Raw genomic sequence first — 20,301 nt, 5'->3', positions numbered from 1 at the left:
TATTCACTTTTTGGCCTAATTCTTAAAAAGCCCATATTGAATTTTAGATTTTACCAAAGAAAACCTGAAAATTGATATTAAAAATCGAATTTGAATTTTTTTTTCGACGTTACCGAAAAATACCCCGCGCGAACTTTGGTCATTTTTGAAAAAAATATTAACTCTACATTTAAGCTCTCAACGGATTTGGAAAGAGCGGGCAATTCTTAGTTCAAAAGGTTTTTACGAATCAGTTCTAGGTCTTACCAATTTTTGTGTAGGTCGATCTTTATACACATAGGTGAAAAAATTTTTGAAACAAAAATTTTTTCGTCCGACTTTGAGACCCCAAAAGTACCCTTAAAATTTATCTCACAAAAATTTCATTTTATACTTTTTTGTAGGCAATTTAATAAGGAACAAATTTGCTTTTATGTTTTTTTCTGTCAGTCGATTAGAACATGGAGAAAAATGTCATTTTCTGAAGGTGGGTAAAAAATTACCGGTAATGCCCCTTACCGGTTAATGCCCCGCTTGACCCTAAAAGAACATGGTGAAACATAAATTTTCTCGTCAATATATTAATAATATATGGTGATCTATTATATTCTGAAAGAAAATACTTAGGATCAATGCTGGAAGGTACTTAGAATCATGTGCTCTCGTTCATGGATAGTCCTCTTTGAATGCGTGGTTGGTATCGCAAAGGACTGTATCCTCAACCTAGAGACGTACAAGGAAGCCATGGATCACCTGAAGGTAGTGTACGGCAAGCCTGAACTGTTATTTTCCGCGAAATCAAGCGAAATCAAAGCCTGTGGATCCTGCCCGGATAACTTGTTTGAAAAACGCAGCTGGCTGATAAAAGTTGAGCAGAAGCTTGTAGCACTCACCAAGCTAGCTACACAACATAAGATCCTGGATATGTATGAGTCGTCACCGGTATTGGCTGTCCTGTCAGGTGGGTTGTTGAAAGATGACCTCATTGAATTTCACAAGATTCTGTTGGCTGAGAAAAGAACTGACCCTGGTACCAGACAGACCAAGTCTATGATGATCAAGACCCTGACACAATTTCTGCAGACCATGTTGTGGGAGGTCACGGCTAAAATAGATATCATGGTGACGTCTGGCACGCGTTACTATGACAGCAGCAAGTCAAGGTAAAAGTCACATCCAAGTACAGTGTGATGCCAGCAGATTGTGAGTTGAGCAGTGATGGAGAAGGAGTTGTTAATACGGCCGCCCAAGCTATTGAAAGTTCCGCCGGTTCCGCAAAAAGCTACGTTACCGCTGAAGCAAGTTCAGCTGGTGCCGATCCGGCTGCGGCCAACAACGGGTCCGTGTCCCACGCCAACAACAAGGAAAAGAAGAAGGCTAAAGATAAAGACAAGAAGACAAGTGGAGATGCTGCTGCCGCCATTATGATGAACAAAAGCAGACAGGCGAAACAAGTTAAGTGTAGATTGTGCCCAGGTTCACATACATCCCTGGCGTATTGTGAAGTGTTCCAAGAAACTCGTGTCAAGAGAAGGTTTGGTAGGACGGTGAAAGCAGAGGCATGCTACAGATGTCTGAGATTAGATGCCAAGTTTGACATGAAGAATAGGGAGGCCTGGTTCAAAGAACACGAACCGTACTGTGACAGCAAGTGGATCTGCAATGAAGGAACCTGTAAGGACAAGCCAGATGTGTGGAAGAACCATATCGCCATCTGCACCTATCACCTGGAAGCCAACATGGAGAAGGAGGCAGAATTTAAACGTTCCCTGGACGAGAAGCTGCTACCAACCGATGTCAGGTTTTTCTTTGCCAGTTATCATGCTTTGCCCGACAAAGGTGACAGAGATGTATACGCGAGTTTCGCCGCCAGCGGCGGCCGAGGTAAAGTTGACGACGTCATAGTGGAGCCAAGTATACAGAACCAGCCCATATACATGTTGCAATATGTAAAAGGAACCAACGGTGAGAAGCTGCTCCTGTTTTACGACAACGGTTGCTATGGAGCCTGCCTGAGCACACGGGCATGTGCGTCGTTGGATACAGAGACGCAGCGGCCTGGCCCCACCGCCCTTGAGGTAGCTGGCGGCCAGAGGGTTGAGATCCCCTATGGCATTGAGCGTTTCTGGCTGCCGATGGTAAGTGAAGATGGTAAAAGACGGGTTGCGACCATTGAAGGCCTGCAAATGGACAAAGTTAGCACACGTTTCCCAGAGTGGCCGCTGAAACAGGTATGGGAAGAACTTAATGCCGTCTTTACTAAGAGCCATCCTGCCGCAAAGATGCCGACAACTGAACCTGAAATTGGAGGACAGCCGGTTGATATCATGATTGGCATTCAATACAACTTATATTACCCACAGGTGGTACTTACCTTGCCAGGTGGACTCTGCATTATGAAATCCAGGTTGGCTGGATATGGAGGCCACAACGGGATATTAGCTGGACCACATGAAGTTTGGAAAGATGTTATGAGCCGCGCTCATCTGATGGGACCTGCTGCATTTTTAACTGCAGAGTTTAAAGCATATAGATATCAGAGAGACTGTTTGTTTTCCAACAATGGGATGATTCATGAAAGTGCCACAACCATTGATCACCATCATGAGGTATGTTCGCATTATGCTGGAGCCGAGAACCCCTTAATGGATGAGGATGATGTGTTTGTCCACCACGTTTTTGCCGCCGGACCAAGTAAGATGCTCAAGGAATACCAGATGATAGACCAGATAGGTGCAGATATGTCATACCGTTGTGTCAAGTGCCGCGTCTGTTCCGAGTGCAAGAAAGGTGAGCGAGTGGAGAAAGAATCATTGTTGGAAGAACGTGAACAACATGATATAGAGCAAAGTGTCAGCTATGATGCCGAGCAGAGGAGGTTATTTGCTTACCTGCCATTTACTGAGAATCCTGAATCAGCTTTGGCAGATAATACCTACGTTGCCGAAAAGATATTGGGTACTCAGGTCAAGTTAGCCAACAAGAGTGAAGTTGCCAGAGAGGAGATCCTGCGGAGTTTTAACAAGTTGGCGGATAATGGGTTTGTAGCACCATTAGCGGCGCTGCCGCCAGAGGAACAGGTGGAGGCCAGAAAAGCTGGATATGTGATTCCGTGGCGCATTGTCCATAACAGCCACAGTATATCTACCCCGGTTCGGCTTGTGTTTGACGGCAGTTCCAAGACCAAGACAGGCAAGAGCCTAAATGACATATTATGTAAGGGAAGTAACCAGCTGGCTAATTTGTTGCACTTGTTGATTGGATTCAGATGCGGAGGGGCTGCCCTTAGCGCCGACATCCGGATGGCATACAATTCCGTGTTCTTGCAGCCGCAGCATTATAGATATCACAAGTTCCTGTGGATTGATGGATTGTCCCTGCTTGGAGCAGTCATTGTTTACGTGGTCAGAACAATTATTTATGGGATCAAGAGTTCAGGAAACCAAACCATCCACGGTTTTAAGATGGTTGCGGACATAGCTGAAGCCAAACAACCAGAGCTTCGGATTGGAGCAGCTGTGATCCGAAAGAAAGCCTACATGGATGATATTGTTTCTGCCCACCGTGATGAGAAGACACGCGACTTAGCAGGAGAGCAGCTGGTAAAGGTATTAGAAATGGGCCAGCAGTCGGTCAAAGCAGTCACGAGGAGTGGTCACGACCCGGATGAACAAGTGTCTGTAGATGGAGAAAGTGTTGGGCTCGTTGGGTATTGTTGGCGGCCGAAGGAAGACACAATATCCCTCGAGGTGAAACCTTTGTTCCTGGGCAAAAAGAAGCGAGGTAAAGTGCCAGAAGAAGTGACCGGTGACCTGAAGGAAGCGCTGCGGGTCATGTTCACAAAAAGGATTCTGTTGGGCAAAACCATGGAGTGCTGGGACCCTCTCGGGTTAGTGTCACCGAGGTCCAATAAACTAAAAATTGACATGTGTTCCATCTGTTCACTGGGGACAGAGTGGGACGAGATCCTGCCGGACAACTACCTAGACACTTGGGTGGAAAATTTGATGATGGTCCAGCAACTAAGAAACATACGATTCACACGTAGTGTGTTCTGTAACCCTGTGGATGTAGAGCATGGGGTTGAATTGATTGTGTCTACAGATGCAAGTCAGGTGCTAGCTGGTAGCGTCGTCCACGCAAGAATGAAGTTGTTGTCAGGCGGGTTTGTAACCAGAATGGTGGCGTCCAAGTCAAAGCTGACCACCAAACTAACCATCCCCAAAGCTGAGATGACAGCATGTGCCATGGGATGTGTATTGGCTCACCTAGTTAAACTTAATTTTGAGAATTATGTCAAGAAGATCACCTATGTTACAGATTCAATGGTTGCGCTATACTGGATCCACTGTGATACACGACCACTGCAGACTGGCATCCGCAACCTGGCGATTGAGGTAAGGCGATTCTGTGACGTGACGAGTTGGCGCCACGTTGAGTCAGCACAGAACATAGCTGATATATTGACTAGACCTGATGGATCCCCAGAGATTGGGCCTGGATCGGAGTGGCAGGATGGAAAGGCTTGGATGAGCAGGCCAGAGTCAGAGTGGCCAACGAGAAGTATTGATGAGATTACCCTTGACCAGGACACGAAAGTTGCGGCGCTGAAGGAGATGAGGAACAAAGAAAGCCGTGGGCTGGTGCTGGCTAATTTTTCGGCGAGGATGGTTGAGAGGTACGAGTTTTCACATTACTTGGTTAACCCGAGTAAGGTCCCGTGGGATAGGTATGTCCGGCTGATTGCTGTATGTTTGAAGATTGTTGATATTTGGCGGCGGAGGAGCAGCAACAAGTTTAGTGTTGTGTCTGGCACTGTGTTGGTGGATGTTGATGAGCATGTTTTGAAGAGAGCGGAAAAATATGTTTTTAGCAAGACTACGGCAGAGGTAACTAAATTCAACAGTCGAGACAAGTTAAAAAGCATTGGCACAGTTAAGGATGGCATTATGTACCACCATGGGAGGATCTTACCGGGAGGCAACGATGCATTGGCGGAAAATATGCTGGATCTAGAGAAGTTGGCCTTTGCCAAGCCTGTGCTGGACAGGTACAGTCCGGTGGCGTACAGTATCATGCGTCACTGCCATGAGAATTTGACGCACCATGGAGGATCCATTGCAACATTGAGAAGGAGCAGAGAACACGCCTTTATCTTAGAGGGCAACTCTTTGGCGATTGAGGTAAAAAAGAACTGTTTCTTTTGTCGGCGATACAAGGCCAAGGAGATAGAGAGAGAGTTTGGTGCTGTAGACCCGTGCCAGTTGAAGATAGCGCCGGCATACACAACTTGTATGATTGACTTGTTTGGGCCTGTAGAAGGAAGATGCAGTTATGGCACACATAGATTCCCGATGAAATTGTGGGCGGCGGTGTACAAGTGTCCGGCGACGCTGGCTGTGGCGGCGTATAGTATGACTGGGTATGACACAGAAAGTTTTTTGTTAACCCTTACCCGCCACATTAATCGGTATGGCATCCCATGTCTAGTCAAGATAGATAATGGCACCCAGCTAGTGAGAGCTTTCGAGACAGCTGACATATGTGTAGCCAGTGTGCAGAACCTGTTGAACCAGGAGAAGGGCGCCAAATTAACGGTTGAGCTTGCTTCCGTTAAGAGTTCGAATTACCAAGGAGTGGTAGAGAGGTCGATACGGTCCATCAAGGAGATTCTCAATGTGGCGTTCAAGGGGCTGAAGTTCACGCCGTTGGAGTTTGAGACAGCGTTGTCGTTCTGTTGTAACGATTTGAACTCGATGCCTTTGTGTTTAGGATCGAGGTATCAGAACATTGATCAACTGGATTTGATAACTCCATCCAGGTTATTGTTGGGCAGGAATAATAACAGAGCACCTGGGGGCCAGTTAACGGTGGAAAGGCCTGGCAAGATGTTGGAAGCCATGGAGGATGTGGAAAGATCCTGGTGGGAAGCGTGGAAAGAGTTGAAAGTTGGTGAGTATGTACCAAAGCCCAAGAAGTGGAGTAAAAATGTTGGAGAGGTTGGGGCAGGAGACATAGTCCTGTTCCGTAGAGATGGCAGTAGCCCCCTAGGTACGTGTATATGGAGGATTGGCAGAGCCAGAGAAGTGCACATATCTAGGGATGGGCACGTACGAGAGGTGACGATAGAGTATAGAAACCACGGGGAGAAGGATATGAGGACAACCAAGCGAGCGGTGAGAGGCCTGGCGGTGGTGCACCAGGAGCACGAGTTAGAGCTTGGAGGACAGCTGGCGGAGGCAGATGTTGAGGCAGTCCATCTCCAATGGGTCCGTAAGTACAGCACATAGTCCTATCCTTTCTCTCAATCTTTCAATTTATCATGTTTTCAAATTTTCAAACTCTCAATCTATCAATTTATCAATCTATCAATTTATCAATCTATTAAATTGTAAAATCACGCGACAAGTGCTCCGTGACCAAAGTAAAACATAAGACAATTGCTCTGTGTTATTAATTAAACAATGCCAAATTTTATCAAAGTTTTAGTAAAGTACAAAGTTTTACCTGATTTTAAAATTATGTAATGTTCAATTAAAACTATAGCTCAAAGTAAAAGTTCAAATTTTATTTTCTGTCAAAGTTCAAAGTTCAAAGTTAAAACTATAGTTCAAAGTAAAAGTTCAAAAATTTTATTTTCTGTCAAAGTTAAAAGTTCAAAGTTAAAACTACAGTTCAAAGTAAAAGTTCAAAGATTTATTTCTGTCAAAGTTCAAAGTAAAAGTTCAAAGATTTATTTCTGTCAAAGTTCAAAGTAAAAGTTCAAATAATTTGTCAAAGTTCAAAGTTCAAAGTTCAAACTGGTTCTGTGAGCTCCGTAAGGGCCGGAACTGAAGACACCTGGGATGATTTTCGTGGATTTTTTGCCTGGGGGAGTGTTTTATATTTAGAAGGAATCCAGTCAAATCACCCCACGAAGACTGAGAGAAGGCTTCCATAACAAGGCCAAAGTTTAGTAATTTAAAATATGTTAAAGTAAATTCACGCAACCTATTTCTTCACCATAGAGCAAAAAATATGTATCGGAAATAATGCTAATTACTTACAAAACTTAAATTTATATTAAATTGTAATTGTTTAATGCAAAAGCCATTTTTATTTTCAAATTCATTTTTAGCAAAGAATGTTTAATTTTGTAAAAAATAATATGAAATATTATCCAATCTATGTATGTGATTAATCTATGACGCGCAAGCGTTCAAATCTCTATATTCGTTGTATCAGTCTAACGTCAGCCATCTTAATATAAGCAAGGAAAATAGTCTATCTAAAAGTTTAAAGAAAATTGTTATTTTTTGGTACAAAATACATTTAAATCAATTCAAAGCATTTATAAAATTAATTTGAGCTCTTTACTTCCAAGTTTATTAGTTTTTAACAACTTATTTTGTTTCTTTTAAGCAAAAATTGGTTAAATTTACTATCGTTAAAATTGTATTATATATATATGTAAAAAGTGATAAAGAAACCTATATCTACATCAAATAATATGGGCTAATCCATTTCAGAAAGTGCTAACGAGTGAAAAAGTTCTCAAAATGTAATAATAAATTGTCTCTGCTGAGATACAAGGTAAAACAAATATTAAAAATAGTCAATTCATTCACCCAGCGAAGCCGTATATGCAAAGATTTCATTTGAACCAAAGTTGAAGATATAAATCTATTGAATTCACTGCCCCTATTTAATTGTAAAGAACCAATAAATGAGTACCGTAACGGCCTCCAAGTTAACTTTAAAAGCATTGTAGTCCATTAAAAGTTTGGGCTTAATTTGATATTATTAAGGCCTGGAATTAGCTGAGCCTGTTGAGAGTGGATCTGCCCTCTTTTTATCTCTAGTGGAGAAGCTTGTTGGTGCCCCTCGTGACGGATCAGAGGGAAAGCTTGAGCACAAAGAACCATAGGTAAAATGTTGTTGATTGAATAACTACCTAATGAAATTTGGAATCAAAGTTATAGTGTAGATTGCTGCCTATCCAAATATCACCTAATTATGGTTTTTCGTTGCAGGATTCACCAAGTGGAACAAAGAACTTGGAACCAATAGCGAAAAAGGAGATCCTTCGCTAAAATTAAGGTACAGAATACTCACCTTTATATTAATTCCTTCAAATTAATTAGAAAGCCTCAAAGTCAAAGCTTAAAAACACAGAGTTACCCTTGATTATTCTATAAATGGTGCTCCTTCTAACATAAAGTATATGATTGATGTTTTTAGACTGAAATTCTGCCACTGTAACACCGATTCATATGGAGTTATCCTCAAATCTGGCTTGTGGTCTGAAGTATTAAGTCCTTGACTGCCGTGGAATTGTTCTGTATTGATTGCTGCTGTGGATATTTGCTGGTGGTTATGTTGATGAGATGATCTGATAAGCCTGTAGTTCTGGAAATTATTAAGTGGAAAGAGCTGGATTCGAGAAGTAAGTTTTACATTCTTTGACTAATGAACCATTGGATTGTTTTATTGAAATGCACTATTCTGAAAAGCCCGAAATCAAAATAAAAGACTTTTAAAAGAAACTAAGAAAGCAATGCAAATTTTAGTATTTTAACTCTGTATTATACTTTATTGTTCTATTTGTAGTTCATTTATAACAACCTAATTCTGTGATTTTATTTTAGGTTGTTTAAAACCGCTGTATTCTACCTGAATAAACGAGTATTGAAAGCTTCATTGATTGTTTTAATGGCAGTTGTTCATTCTGGGACACCTGCCGCACTGCTACATCTCTAACTAGTGGGTTGTAGTACAGCAGATAATCAACTCTTTCATTGTAAAGTCTGGATTCCCAAACGATTTGCGCCTGTCTTTGGCCAAAGCATTCCCCTTCTCTGATATGGCAGCCTTTTAACTTTTAAAATCATAATTATGACACGGTTTCGTTTTTAAATCCAAAGCAACTTTTGCAACAATTATAAAAAAAGTAGAATAAATTATGGATACTTTAGATGTAAGAAAATGGACAATAAATTGAACACGCTATAGGGTTTGAGCCCCTGCTCTGGTATATAATTTTTTTTTTTTTTTCTAGTGATTAATTAGTTTGAAAGTTACTTTTTTGGTGGTTAGGCTTGGCGAAATATCCTCTGATAGTAAATTTGAAACTCCTTAGTGTTTTGGTTGTCACAAATCCTTCAAAATATAAAGGGAAAGGGCGGTTGTGACCCTTATTGAAACCAAAACTACAGGAATTAAACTTAAAAAAGAGTTACAGCACTGAAATTTGGAATGACAGTCGCTTTAAAGAGGTACAATGTGGAACTGTGAAGAAAAGTTGGTGAAACCGCCGTTTCCCGCCTAAAAATAATTTGGCGGTTCCGCTGCCGTTTCTTTACAGTTCCACATTATACCTCTTTAAAGCAACTGCCATACCAAATTTTAGTGCTGTAACTCTTTTTTTTTATGTCGGTTCCTTTGACTTTCAGTTTTGGTTTCAAAAAGTGTCGCAACCGCCCCCCCCCCCCCCCTCTTTTGAATAATAAATTTGATTTTTTCTACCTTAATCCTTGGGTATGTATTGGTTTACACTTTCCCTCAATGAGGAACTGTGAGGGCAGGTTTGTGTCCACAATATCACAATTTTCTCCACTCCATCCCTACAACGGATTTATTATTACTTTGATATTACAACAGATTATCATGTTTGTACTCTAATAAAGTGAAACTTGTAACTGGCTAAAATAACGACCACCACCCATTTCCATTCCCTCCTACTGGTTGAACGAAATGACCAATCTATGATGTCCTTATTAGCAACCCAAATTTTTTCATCGTCATAATACCCACGTATGTCGTTTAATTTAACTCTATTATCCCTAGAAACATAAAGTCGTTGATCAAACATGTATTGTTAAAGTCAAACAACCACAAATAAAATCTAATCTAAAATGTTTGCTTATAAAATTAGTAATAGGAATAAATTTATAATTACTTGGATCTTACACCAGATTTTAATGTTCTCGATCGAATAGAGTAAAACACATAGCGGGCTAAAATAACGATTTCCCCTCCCTTTGCCCATCCCCTCCCCTCCTGGATAAACCAAGTGACCAATAATTGTGAGGGGATATTTATAGCAAGCTAAATTGACTACAATTTTCCCCTCTCATAATATCCAAGGATATTCTATATCCATTGTAATAGGTGTTGTTGCTACAAATATCCCATAAAAAAACATGCGTCCTAATCAATTTATCAATGCTTTAGTCTTGCAGGCATTTTAGGTGGACAAAGATTGGTTTACCTGCTCGCAATTACAATCCCAAGCAGTCAGGCAATAGCCGTTCAAACAACCTAAAAAATGGAATTTTTTATATCTATAGAATGATATAAAATTTTAAACAACCCAGAAAAGCTTTTTTGCGGAGGTTAAAATGAACATGAAGGGTTTCTAAACCCAGACCATACTTAAACTAGGGCTTACACTTGTATCCCCACTGCTGCGGCTATCAAGCCTTGATCGGCGAGACTGCCAAGCCCTGCTAAAAATATTCTAAAACCTTGGAATTGTAGAATATGAAAGAATTCTAAAAATTCAATTTGTTTGTGTGGGGTTTTATTTTTTATTCTGTGTGTGTGTTTGACAAGTTACGGAGACAGTAACGCACTCTTCGCTCTAAGCACGCTTGAACCATAAAATGAATAAATCAACAAAAAATATTTCGTAATTTCAGCTGAAAAAAAACAAATATTTGTTAGAAATAACTCAGTAGTTTCAACCTATTCCTGGCTCTAATTTATATGCATATCAGCGGACAACAATAGTAAGCAGCGAAGCACCGAAATAAATATCAGTGAAATACTGAAAAATAGACTAAAACTATCTTAGATCCTATGTAAAGCTTTCCTAAACTATCGGTTAAGTTAATCTTGAGGTTCAGACAAAAACCTTAGTTTGTAAATAATGTGATGATATCTATCCGTCCGTGAAAGCAAACGTTCGCAAAGTTAGAAAATTATTACATTGTGCGTCGCAGTTGTAATGTTTAAATGAAACAATTTCCAATAAATGTTAACCTTCAATAACAACACATTTGTTATGCAATCTATAAAACAATATACCATATGAATGTAATATTTTTTCTAGGGAGGGAGGGGACTTTGGGCTGTTAATTGCACTCTAGTCCCTAAAGTTTTCTAGTAACGTTTTCTTATTCGTTTGCTTGACAACTTTGGAGACTTTCATTCCATTCAGATAGCTTGTATATAACTATAAGTTGAATGACCAAATTTTTCAACCACTAACTGTAATCTACTGAAGGTGTAATTTTGTGTATCATCATTGGAGATTAACATCAATTTATCAGCCATTGTCCTATCCCTTTAGATTCCTGATTTTTTCAATAGGTACACAATATTGCAAACACAGTTATTTTAGATATTTATGTGGTGCAGATTAAACACGCTACGCGTGATCTTTGAAGCTTATGCTTCCCACTCTTATTGTCAGCATGTCGTGCTGGTTTTCATAATTAAGCTTCTCTATAACTCACTTTCCATTTGTCCGTAATGCTATGTAGAAAATTTGATTTTCTCGGCTGCTAATTTAAGAGACAGCTGATATTTTTGGTGATAATCCCCTGTACCAATAAGCATAAGCAGTATATAATTTACTAGTCTGTCGGTCAAGCTTAAAAAATTCATTCTTACCTGGATAAGCCACACACTCTGTACAGTTTTCTCCTTTCCATCCAACCCTAAGAGATAAATTTAAATAGTTTAATCTTTGGGAAAATATGTATGTATTTTAATAAATCTAAAATATTTGTTAATGACTATGCTCGCAGTACTATTTAGGTAAATCGGACCTCAAAACATGGAATTTTAGAAGTAAAGTTGTTTGAAAAGAATAAGTGGATTTTGTGAGAGATTCTTGCATACCCTGGTAAAATGTTTCTCCTAGCTGGCTTATATAACGATACTCCTTTCCCCTCCTATGAGCATGAGGACTTTTTTTAGAAACCTAAATTGAAGACAAATATTCCCATGACACGTGAAATATGCACGTATTCTATATGTCCATTATTTCAGAGTAGCTTCGGATCTACTGCAGTTCACGGTAAAATATTGCTGGTAACGAATATTGCAAAAAAATTATGAAATTTAAAGGCTGCTAGCTGCCAAACGGCTGAACGTACAGATCATGCCCGCACATAGTTTTAAGCGGCATAAAAAGGCCTACAAATAATCTGGAATAGCCATTAATCAATAATGCATATAATTATCTTTATCTTGCAGTGCAGAGAAATGCGCGAAAAAGACCTATTTTACGCGGTTTTTCTTCAGTGAAGCCTTCCCTGTGCATCATTGGATCTTGGCTATTCCAGATTATTTGTAGGCCTCCTTATGCCGCTTAAAATAGTGTGCGGGTATGATCTGTACGTTCAGCCGTTTGGCAGCTAGCAGCCTTTAAAATTCATAAATTTTTAGCAATATTCGTTACCAGCAATATTTTACCGCGAACTGCAGTAGATCCGTAGCTTCGCTACTTGCGTTATAGATATTTATCGCATCCTATTATACACAGCTTATGATTGAACATATTACATACGTAGAAAACTGGATATAATAGGATGCTATACATAATTATTCAGTATGGCTTAGAACTGGTGCTAATCCACTGGATATTAATTGGTTTGAAGCGATACTAGAATAATTATTACTCGCATCGTATTTTAAACAGCTTTCCGCGGATATAGAATGTACAATTATAAGATTTAAACCAGTTTTTTTAGCTCCGAGGTGCCGAAGGCACGGGCTAAAAAACTGGTTTTAATCATAAGATTGTACATTTTTATATTCGTAGAAAGCTGGATATAATATGATGCTAGACATAGTTTTTTCGTATGGATGACAACCGGTTCCTATCCACCGGATTCGAATGAATAAGAGAAAATATCTTACTTGCAGGTACACTCCCCAGGTTCTTGGCATTCACCATTCTCGGGGTCACATCCCTCAGCACATACAGGCTCGTCACATAAATCGCCTGATGATGAAATATTAGTTATCATAGCTGCATAAAAAGAAGAGTTATTTCTCTTCAAAAGGTTGAGTTACCGCCTTCCCCCCCCCCCCCCCACATAATAAGATAAAGAGGGATATATAGAGAAAATTTATAAAACAACCAAAGGTTAGCGAGTTTTGTTTTGAGACACATAGGTAAACATACACCACCTTGCTTTAGTCATAAGTTTAAAATATTGTATTAGAATACATAATATACTTAAATCTATCTTTTAGAATGCCATATTGGATTTAAAAGTCTCGCTATTTTTGTACGTAATCATTCTTTGTACTTACTATTTTACAGAAAACTTTGACTTAGCCCTGACAATAGAGATAATATACAGACATACTCTCTAAATCAGTCAATAACATAACTGTGGTGGAGGTACATTCCAGACATGTCATTGGTTGAACTTGTGTAAAGGGGAATATTTTTTTTATTTCGTCTCATGTGAACAGTTGAATTCCTTAGGATAAAGTTAGCTTTTTAGAAATTATATTTTCGAAAACTTTCGTCGCTTGTATAACTTGTATGAAAAACTTAACAAAGGTATTTGTCTGCCTTTTTAAGTTTGACGAATTTTGGAGTCAGATGGACTATCTAGATATATTATTTCTATTTCCATGACCTTGTAATGCCCTTGAGAACAAATATTATTCTGTACTAAACTAAACTGAGCTGGATCTTTAAATCACAGCGATGCCACTGCTGATGCCTCTAGTAAGCCGATTTTGAAAGGGGCTCACCTAATAGTGATCTTTAAATCAACATGGCAGTGGTGAGCCGGGAAACACTTTAGAAAAATCCACCGGCAAAACATTGCTATTTGATTTAAAGATCGATGTTTTATTGGCAGCAGTGGCAGTCTGCTCATACCAATAACGAAACTAATTTGGAAGAAAATCACGAAACCTATACGTGTTTTTCAGCTGTCGTTGGGGGGCAACACATTGTAAAATTGACGACCTCTCCATTTGCCCCCCAAGTATTATTTTAGATTTATTTTGCTTGTTGGTTATACCTTATTCCTGAGTGGCAGTGGGTAACACAAAATGATTTAAAGATCCAGCTCTACAGAAAACTTTATAAAATCCCTCTTACTGTCTAAAAATTTCACATTTTCAAGAATTTTCACATTCTCTCTTTTCTTTCCTTGTAATGTTAAGAAAACTTTAAACTTTTAACTTAAGTTTATAGGAACAAAACATTGAAAAGAAGAATTATTCTGTTAATTTCAGGGATCTAAAGGGATAAGACATCGGCCAATATATAGATGTACAAAAATTAGCCCTTCTGTAGATTACTTTAGTTGATGAAACATTTGGATACTCAACTTAATAAAAGCAATAAAATTCGATAGAAGTCCCCAAAGTTGTTAAGCCAACGAATAAGATAACGCTATTTAAAATTTTGGGGACTAGTATAATAAACAGCCCAATGTCCTCTCCCTCCCTGGTTAATTTACATGGTAAAAACAGTTTCGTTGAAATATTCTTTAGGCTAAAAAGTATTACATTATTTCTTCTGATTTCAAAAGTTTTATCAAATTAAAATTTATCAACCCCCTTTTAGTAATTTAAATTAAATGATAAAAACTTACCCCTTTAAGTTAAAAAGAGATTAACACAAATAATATTATACTTGCCTTGGAAATTCATATAGTTTTAAAGTTTTAAAAATTTGATTAAAAAAGACTTTGATAATATTTGATATTCAAACTAATTTACCTTGATATTTTGGGTCACAGATGCATTCATTAGGATTTTCACAGGTGCCGAACTTGCAACCCTTGCGGGGAATACATTCTGTACAGTTGGTGCCTGTCCAACCAGATTTACACGAACAGGTATCAGGCTCCTGAATTTGTACAAATCGATTTGTATATGTGACCTTTGATTATGTAATGCTCGCAGCTGGCTAAAATAACGATACCAAAATCCATTGTTGGTGTTAACAAAAATTGTAAAATATATAAGGAACTCTTAATTTTGACTAAAAATGGAACAAAATAGTTTATTCTAAGATTCAAGTTTACGTATCTTAAAAAATCAAGCTAAGGCATTGTTTATTCCTTGAATTTGTTGTATTATATTCCAGGGATTTAAGTGAATAAGACAGTGGCCGATAAGTTGATGTACATACCCAATGATGGTGCACATAATTGCTGTGTTTTAAACAACCAAATGCCTCCCTCCCTGATTATATTCTCAAACAGCCAAAATAATTAAAATTAGCTTACCCTACAGAATCCATTATCCTGGCTACACCCCTCGGCACACACTGGCTTGTTACAAAATATTCCATAATAACCTTTATTACAAATACACTCATATCCTCTAAAAATAATTTTATACGTTAGTCTGTTAATTGTTTTCACTCAAAAAAGTTTATTACTCTAGGTCAGTTTAGGTAAGATTATGTTGGATACTGTGTAGCCTTGCAGGTTTAGGCCTCACACAGTTAGGGAAATAAACTCTCCTTCTTATAATTTTTGTTTTATTTCAAAATTAAGGGGGGACAGTACTCTGAAAACACCGTCTATTAGAATAAGCGCCTTATTAATCCTAAATTATCAGGATTTTTAGGATGAAGTTGTTTCCTATTTTATTTCTACAATACAGTTTTAGCACCTAGATTTTGATTCCAATCAAGTCCTTTTAACATAAATGTGATTTAGAGGTATAAATTGATCCTATCATGTTTGGATTATTTATTTAGAAGACTTTCTAAGCCATAGTACATGACTTTCTCCTAAAGGGCATAAATTCAATCTACTTACGTTTGACAAGTACCATATTTACATCCTGGGAGCAGGATACATTGTTCACAATTCTTTCCTTGATATCCAGATTTACACTTACACTCTCCTGAAATAGCATTCCTTATACAAAAATCTGTGACACAAAATAGGCATAAAGGAAGCGTTTTTTTCTGGTTTGGGGCAAAAACCTTATTTGATTTATACAGTGTGTTTTTTTATGAGAACTTTTTTGAAAGCAATTTTACCCCACTTATAGTTATCAGAATTTAATGATTAATGGCTTATTTTCTTCGTTTTTTAAGGCAATTAATAGAACAACAAAAAAATATTTCAGTTTTTATTTAAAAAGTACAGTAAAATCTAAAATTCAAAACTTAGGTGTAAACATCTAAAAATGGTTTTAGCGCATTTTTCTTATGCTCAAATAATCAACCTTTTGCAAGAATGGCTGCTAAACACTTCAAAGTTGAGATATAGAGCTAAAAGGGTATACAGATACTATTAGGGACATGTACTAGAACATATCAAAGTTTGAAGGTCATATATCAACCAGGGAGGGAGTACTGGCCCCCCAAAGTTGACTACAGAAAATCCATTTTTTAAAGAAACATGCGCTAAAACCATTTTTATATGTTGACACCTAAGTTTTTAATTTTGATTTTACTGTACTTTTTAAATAAAAACTGAAATATTTTTTTGTTGTTCTATTAATTGTCATAAAAAACAAAGAAAATAAGCCATTAATCATTAAATTCTGATAACTATAAGTGGGGTAAAATTGCTTTCAAAAAAGTTCTCATAAAAAAACACACTGTAGAAGGGCTAATCACTAATCAACTTCCTTATATAAAAGTTATTTATCGCATCGTATTATAGACAAATTTTCCGCGTATAACAAATGTAACAACATAAGATTTAGATCAGTTTTAATAAGCCGAACCTGTCAAACTATCTGAGAAAATTGATTTACTCCACTTTATAGTTTTAGGTTTTTAGAGTAGTAATGTTTAGCTGGCTGTTTACAGTAGCTATAGTTTTCTAGTAGTAATGCTTACCTGGCTGTTTACAGTATCCCTGGGTGAGATGGCATCCAGGTGCACAGATGGGATTCTGACACTTTGATACTGTCCACCCATTATATATTATAACCTTATCCTTATAGTAGCTATAGGTTTCTAGCAGTAATGCTTACCTGGCTGTTTACAGTATCCCTGGGTGAGATGGCATCCAGGTGCACAGATGGGATTCTGACACTTTGATACTGTCCAATCATTATATATTATAACCTTATCCTTACAGAAGCTATAGTTTTCTAGCAGTAATGCTTACCTGGCTGTTTACAGTATCCCTGGGTGGGATGGCATCCAGGAGCACAGATGGGATTCTGGCACTTTGATACTGTCCACCCATTATATATTATAACCTTATCCTTACAGTAGCTATAGGTTTCTAGCAGTAATGCTTACCTGGCTGTTTACAGTATCCCTGGGTGGGATGGCATCCAGGAGCACAGATGGGATTCTGACACTGGGGACCTGTCCATCCATCCCGGCAGATAACCTCTCCCTCTTGGGTACAGTACATTCGCGGATGATTCTAAATAAAAATTTCATTAAAAAAATCACAACCTATCAGCTTGACATGCTGTATTTTTAGACAAATAAATGCTATTTTTAAAGCATATTATTTAGGTTAAAATCTTTAACATACATTAAACTTTCCTAAAATGTTAAAGGTGGCAATATTATGTCAAAATCAATATTAAATATTAGATAAAGTTAGCTTAAACATTTTAAAATCTAGGTCTTGTATTTACTAAATAAATACATAATGTACAGATAATGCATCGTCCATAGATGCGTAGCTGAATAAAAATTCAGTTTTTTAAACAAAGTAATGTCATAGACTCATGAAATAGAATCTACCATTCAAGTGTTATTAAATTTACTAAATGCAGAATTTTACATATTAACTATGCAATCCTGTGATATGTAATTTTTTGTTAATATATTACAAAATTTAAGTTTATAATTTAGCTAAATCTTTAAAAGAACAAGATGTATTTACTGAAGGATATGGCTAACCACTGAATTTATATGCTGCTTCTTTACAATGTAGCTTTTGTTAAGGTTTCTAACTATTTTGGGGGAGGATACCACAATCCTCCCAAGAGAAATAGCCCTTTGAAAAATATTCTCCCCCCCCCCAATTTTTTTTTTCTTCTTAATTAGAAAATCTAAAATGGGGGGGGGGGGATTTTAACATCTCAAGTGCCCCTGGCCTAGCTAGGAAGTTTTTTAAAATGAAAGGGAGAATATACTTATAAAGATACTATGCATAAAAATGATGTATTTTAACAATATAAGGGCTGAATATTATTTATTTTCAGATTAGTTTCAGGTATGGAGGGGACATTGGGCTGTTGATTACACTAGTCCCCAAAGTTTAATAATAAAGTTTTATCATTCATTGTCTTAACAATTTTGGGAACTTCTATTGAATTTTGATTGATTGGTTGAGTTGGTTGAGTGTCTAAACGATTCAACCACTAATTGTAATCTACAAAAGAGGTAATTTTGTGAATCAACATTGGATATGTATATTTCTCGGCCATTGTCTCATCCCTTTAGATTCCTGGATTGGTTTGCGCAATCTGATGGGTTATGTTAGCAAATTATCCACGACATATTTTCCCATTGAATATTTTATATTTCTTCCATAATTTTGGGTAAACTATTTGAAGATAATAAGAGCTTTCAGGAGAAGGTTCTTTAGTCATGGTGTATAATTAAACAAGGATGACAACATCCATAAAAGCGAAGCTCTGAAACGGTAGGACAAACGGACATTAACACTTGTATAATGTCAGAACTGAATAATCAGAATGCGAATGTATAAGAGTCAAAGCAAAATTGTAAGTAAATTTGTTAAAAAACTGCTTGATACAGGATAATGATTATGGACATACTTACATTTTTAGGACTTGATTATAGAGTTGCTTCACTTATGATATTGTACCTTGTTGTCCTAGGAATCAGTATACCAAAAATCAGACTAATCGGATAATTAGGTCACATACAAATTTGTTGTTAAAAATGTAAAAAAAATCAACATGTTTAAAATGGACGTACGGACATTCTGGTAATGATTATAGAGTTGCTACGCTTCTAACTCGTACCTAACTATTAAAGGAATCACCATGCAAAATTTGAAATCGATAGGACAATTCTATCATGTCTAAATTAACGAAAAAAGCTATCCGTGACGGACGGACGTACGGACGGACGGACGTACGGACGGACCGACCCTAATTATAGAAAAGCTTCACTTTTAAAAATAAAAGTTAATGTTAAGGCTTTACACAATTAGGTTCGTCCTGTCCGTAATAGATATCTTTAATTTATACATATCTTTAGGCATTCTACAATCACCCTGGGATGATCATTCCAGAAACAATAAGGTACAATATTGAAAGCAAATAAATTGACATACTACATGATGTAATTTTCGTCAGGATTTTTGGACTGGAGATTACTAGAAAGATTAAGCAGAAATGGCAAAATCCTTATGATAGTCCTGCATATATATCTTTAAAAATGTATGTAAGTCTAGGGTAAACCAATCTTCTAGGCTAGCATAAGAAATTTTACAAAATTTAGTCCATTGTGCCTAATTTTCCTAGAAATCACAGATACAAAAAAACAGTGCTTCCAGGCAAATCATTAATGAATAAATCAGTGGCGTGCGAACCGAAGGGGGCATTTGGGGCAATCGCCCCCCTCTAGCGACCAAAACGCCCCCCCTGCCCCCCCCCCTAGCAACCGCCCCCCCTGCCCCCCCCTAAATGTTAAAAAATGCCCCATTTTGCCCCCCCCTGGTCAACAAAAATGCCCCTTTTTGCCCCCTACCCTACTAAAAGCAAAACTATCCCAGTTTCCAAAAAAAAGATCAAGAAATACTCCACAAAAAAAATTTTGGCGCTTCGCGCCAAACAGACAGTTACTATTATTTAACCTTACCAAATTTTTTAATTAGTGTAGAAATTAGGTTATAATCTTTTTTCACTGAACATAACAAACCAGGTTATATGAAGTATTTTATTTTGTATAATATAAACTTTTTACTAAAGAAATTTTGTACCTCCCCAATGATGATACACAAAATTACCCCTTATATAGATTACAATTAGTGGATGAAATGTATGGAAACTCGACTTAATTAACCAACCAATCAAAATTCCATTAAAGTCCCCAAAGTTGTTGAGCCAACGAATAAGAAAATTTTATATGAAATATTGGGGACTAGTGTAATAAATAGCCCAAAAAACCCTCCCTCCCTGCATATTTGAAGAAAAAAATTTGCGCTTCGCGCCCTTCCAAATGGTTTCTTTCAAATTTTTTTTAATGGGGTTATTCATCCTTCCTGCTGAGATTTTATAACATCCCCTTCCACCCATTAAAAATGTTTTGTGGTAAAGGGGGGGGGGGAGGGAAGGTTAATTTATCTTCTGTACTATTTTTTCGAAGATGCTTTCTAGCTCCCTTCC

The 20,301-nt window shown here is 37.5% G+C and overlaps 2 protein-coding genes across 2 annotated transcripts in view; one reads left to right on the top strand and one right to left on the bottom strand.

Moving 5' to 3' along the window:
- Positions 1 to 20,301, bottom strand: part of LOC145322168 (uncharacterized) — a 45,982-nt gene that overhangs the window by 3,856 nt on the left and 21,825 nt on the right. The window contains exons 15-22 of the mRNA XM_080163998.1: positions 17,222 to 17,351; positions 15,774 to 15,861; positions 15,234 to 15,330; positions 14,722 to 14,851; positions 12,889 to 12,973; positions 11,635 to 11,681; positions 10,229 to 10,278; positions 9,484 to 9,581 (exon numbers count right to left, since the gene is read on the bottom strand). Of these exons, the coding sequence (XP_080020124.1) occupies positions 9,484 to 9,581; positions 10,229 to 10,278; positions 11,635 to 11,681; positions 12,889 to 12,973; positions 14,722 to 14,851; positions 15,234 to 15,330; positions 15,774 to 15,861; positions 17,222 to 17,351 (725 nt within the window). The remainder of the gene's footprint in view (positions 1 to 9,483; positions 9,582 to 10,228; positions 10,279 to 11,634; positions 11,682 to 12,888; positions 12,974 to 14,721; positions 14,852 to 15,233; positions 15,331 to 15,773; positions 15,862 to 17,221; positions 17,352 to 20,301) is intronic.
- LOC145323452 (uncharacterized) lies at positions 724 to 8,658 on the top strand. The gene is made up of 6 exons (XM_080165854.1): positions 724 to 1,077; positions 1,131 to 7,551; positions 7,767 to 7,885; positions 7,992 to 8,058; positions 8,200 to 8,404; positions 8,607 to 8,658. The coding sequence occupies exons 1-2, from the start codon at positions 724 to 726 to the stop codon at positions 6,267 to 6,269; spliced, it is 5,493 nt and encodes a 1,830-aa protein (XP_080021980.1). The 3' UTR covers positions 6,270 to 7,551; positions 7,767 to 7,885; positions 7,992 to 8,058; positions 8,200 to 8,404; positions 8,607 to 8,658.

Source organism: Acartia tonsa, chromosome 6, assembly GCF_053477335.1.
Source record: "Acartia tonsa isolate MP-2025a chromosome 6, ASM5347733v1, whole genome shotgun sequence".
Classification (NCBI taxonomy): Eukaryota; Metazoa; Arthropoda; class Copepoda; order Calanoida; family Acartiidae; genus Acartia; species Acartia tonsa.
Note: the sequence above shows the minus strand (reverse complement) of the source record. Positions and strands in the feature narration are given on the sequence as shown.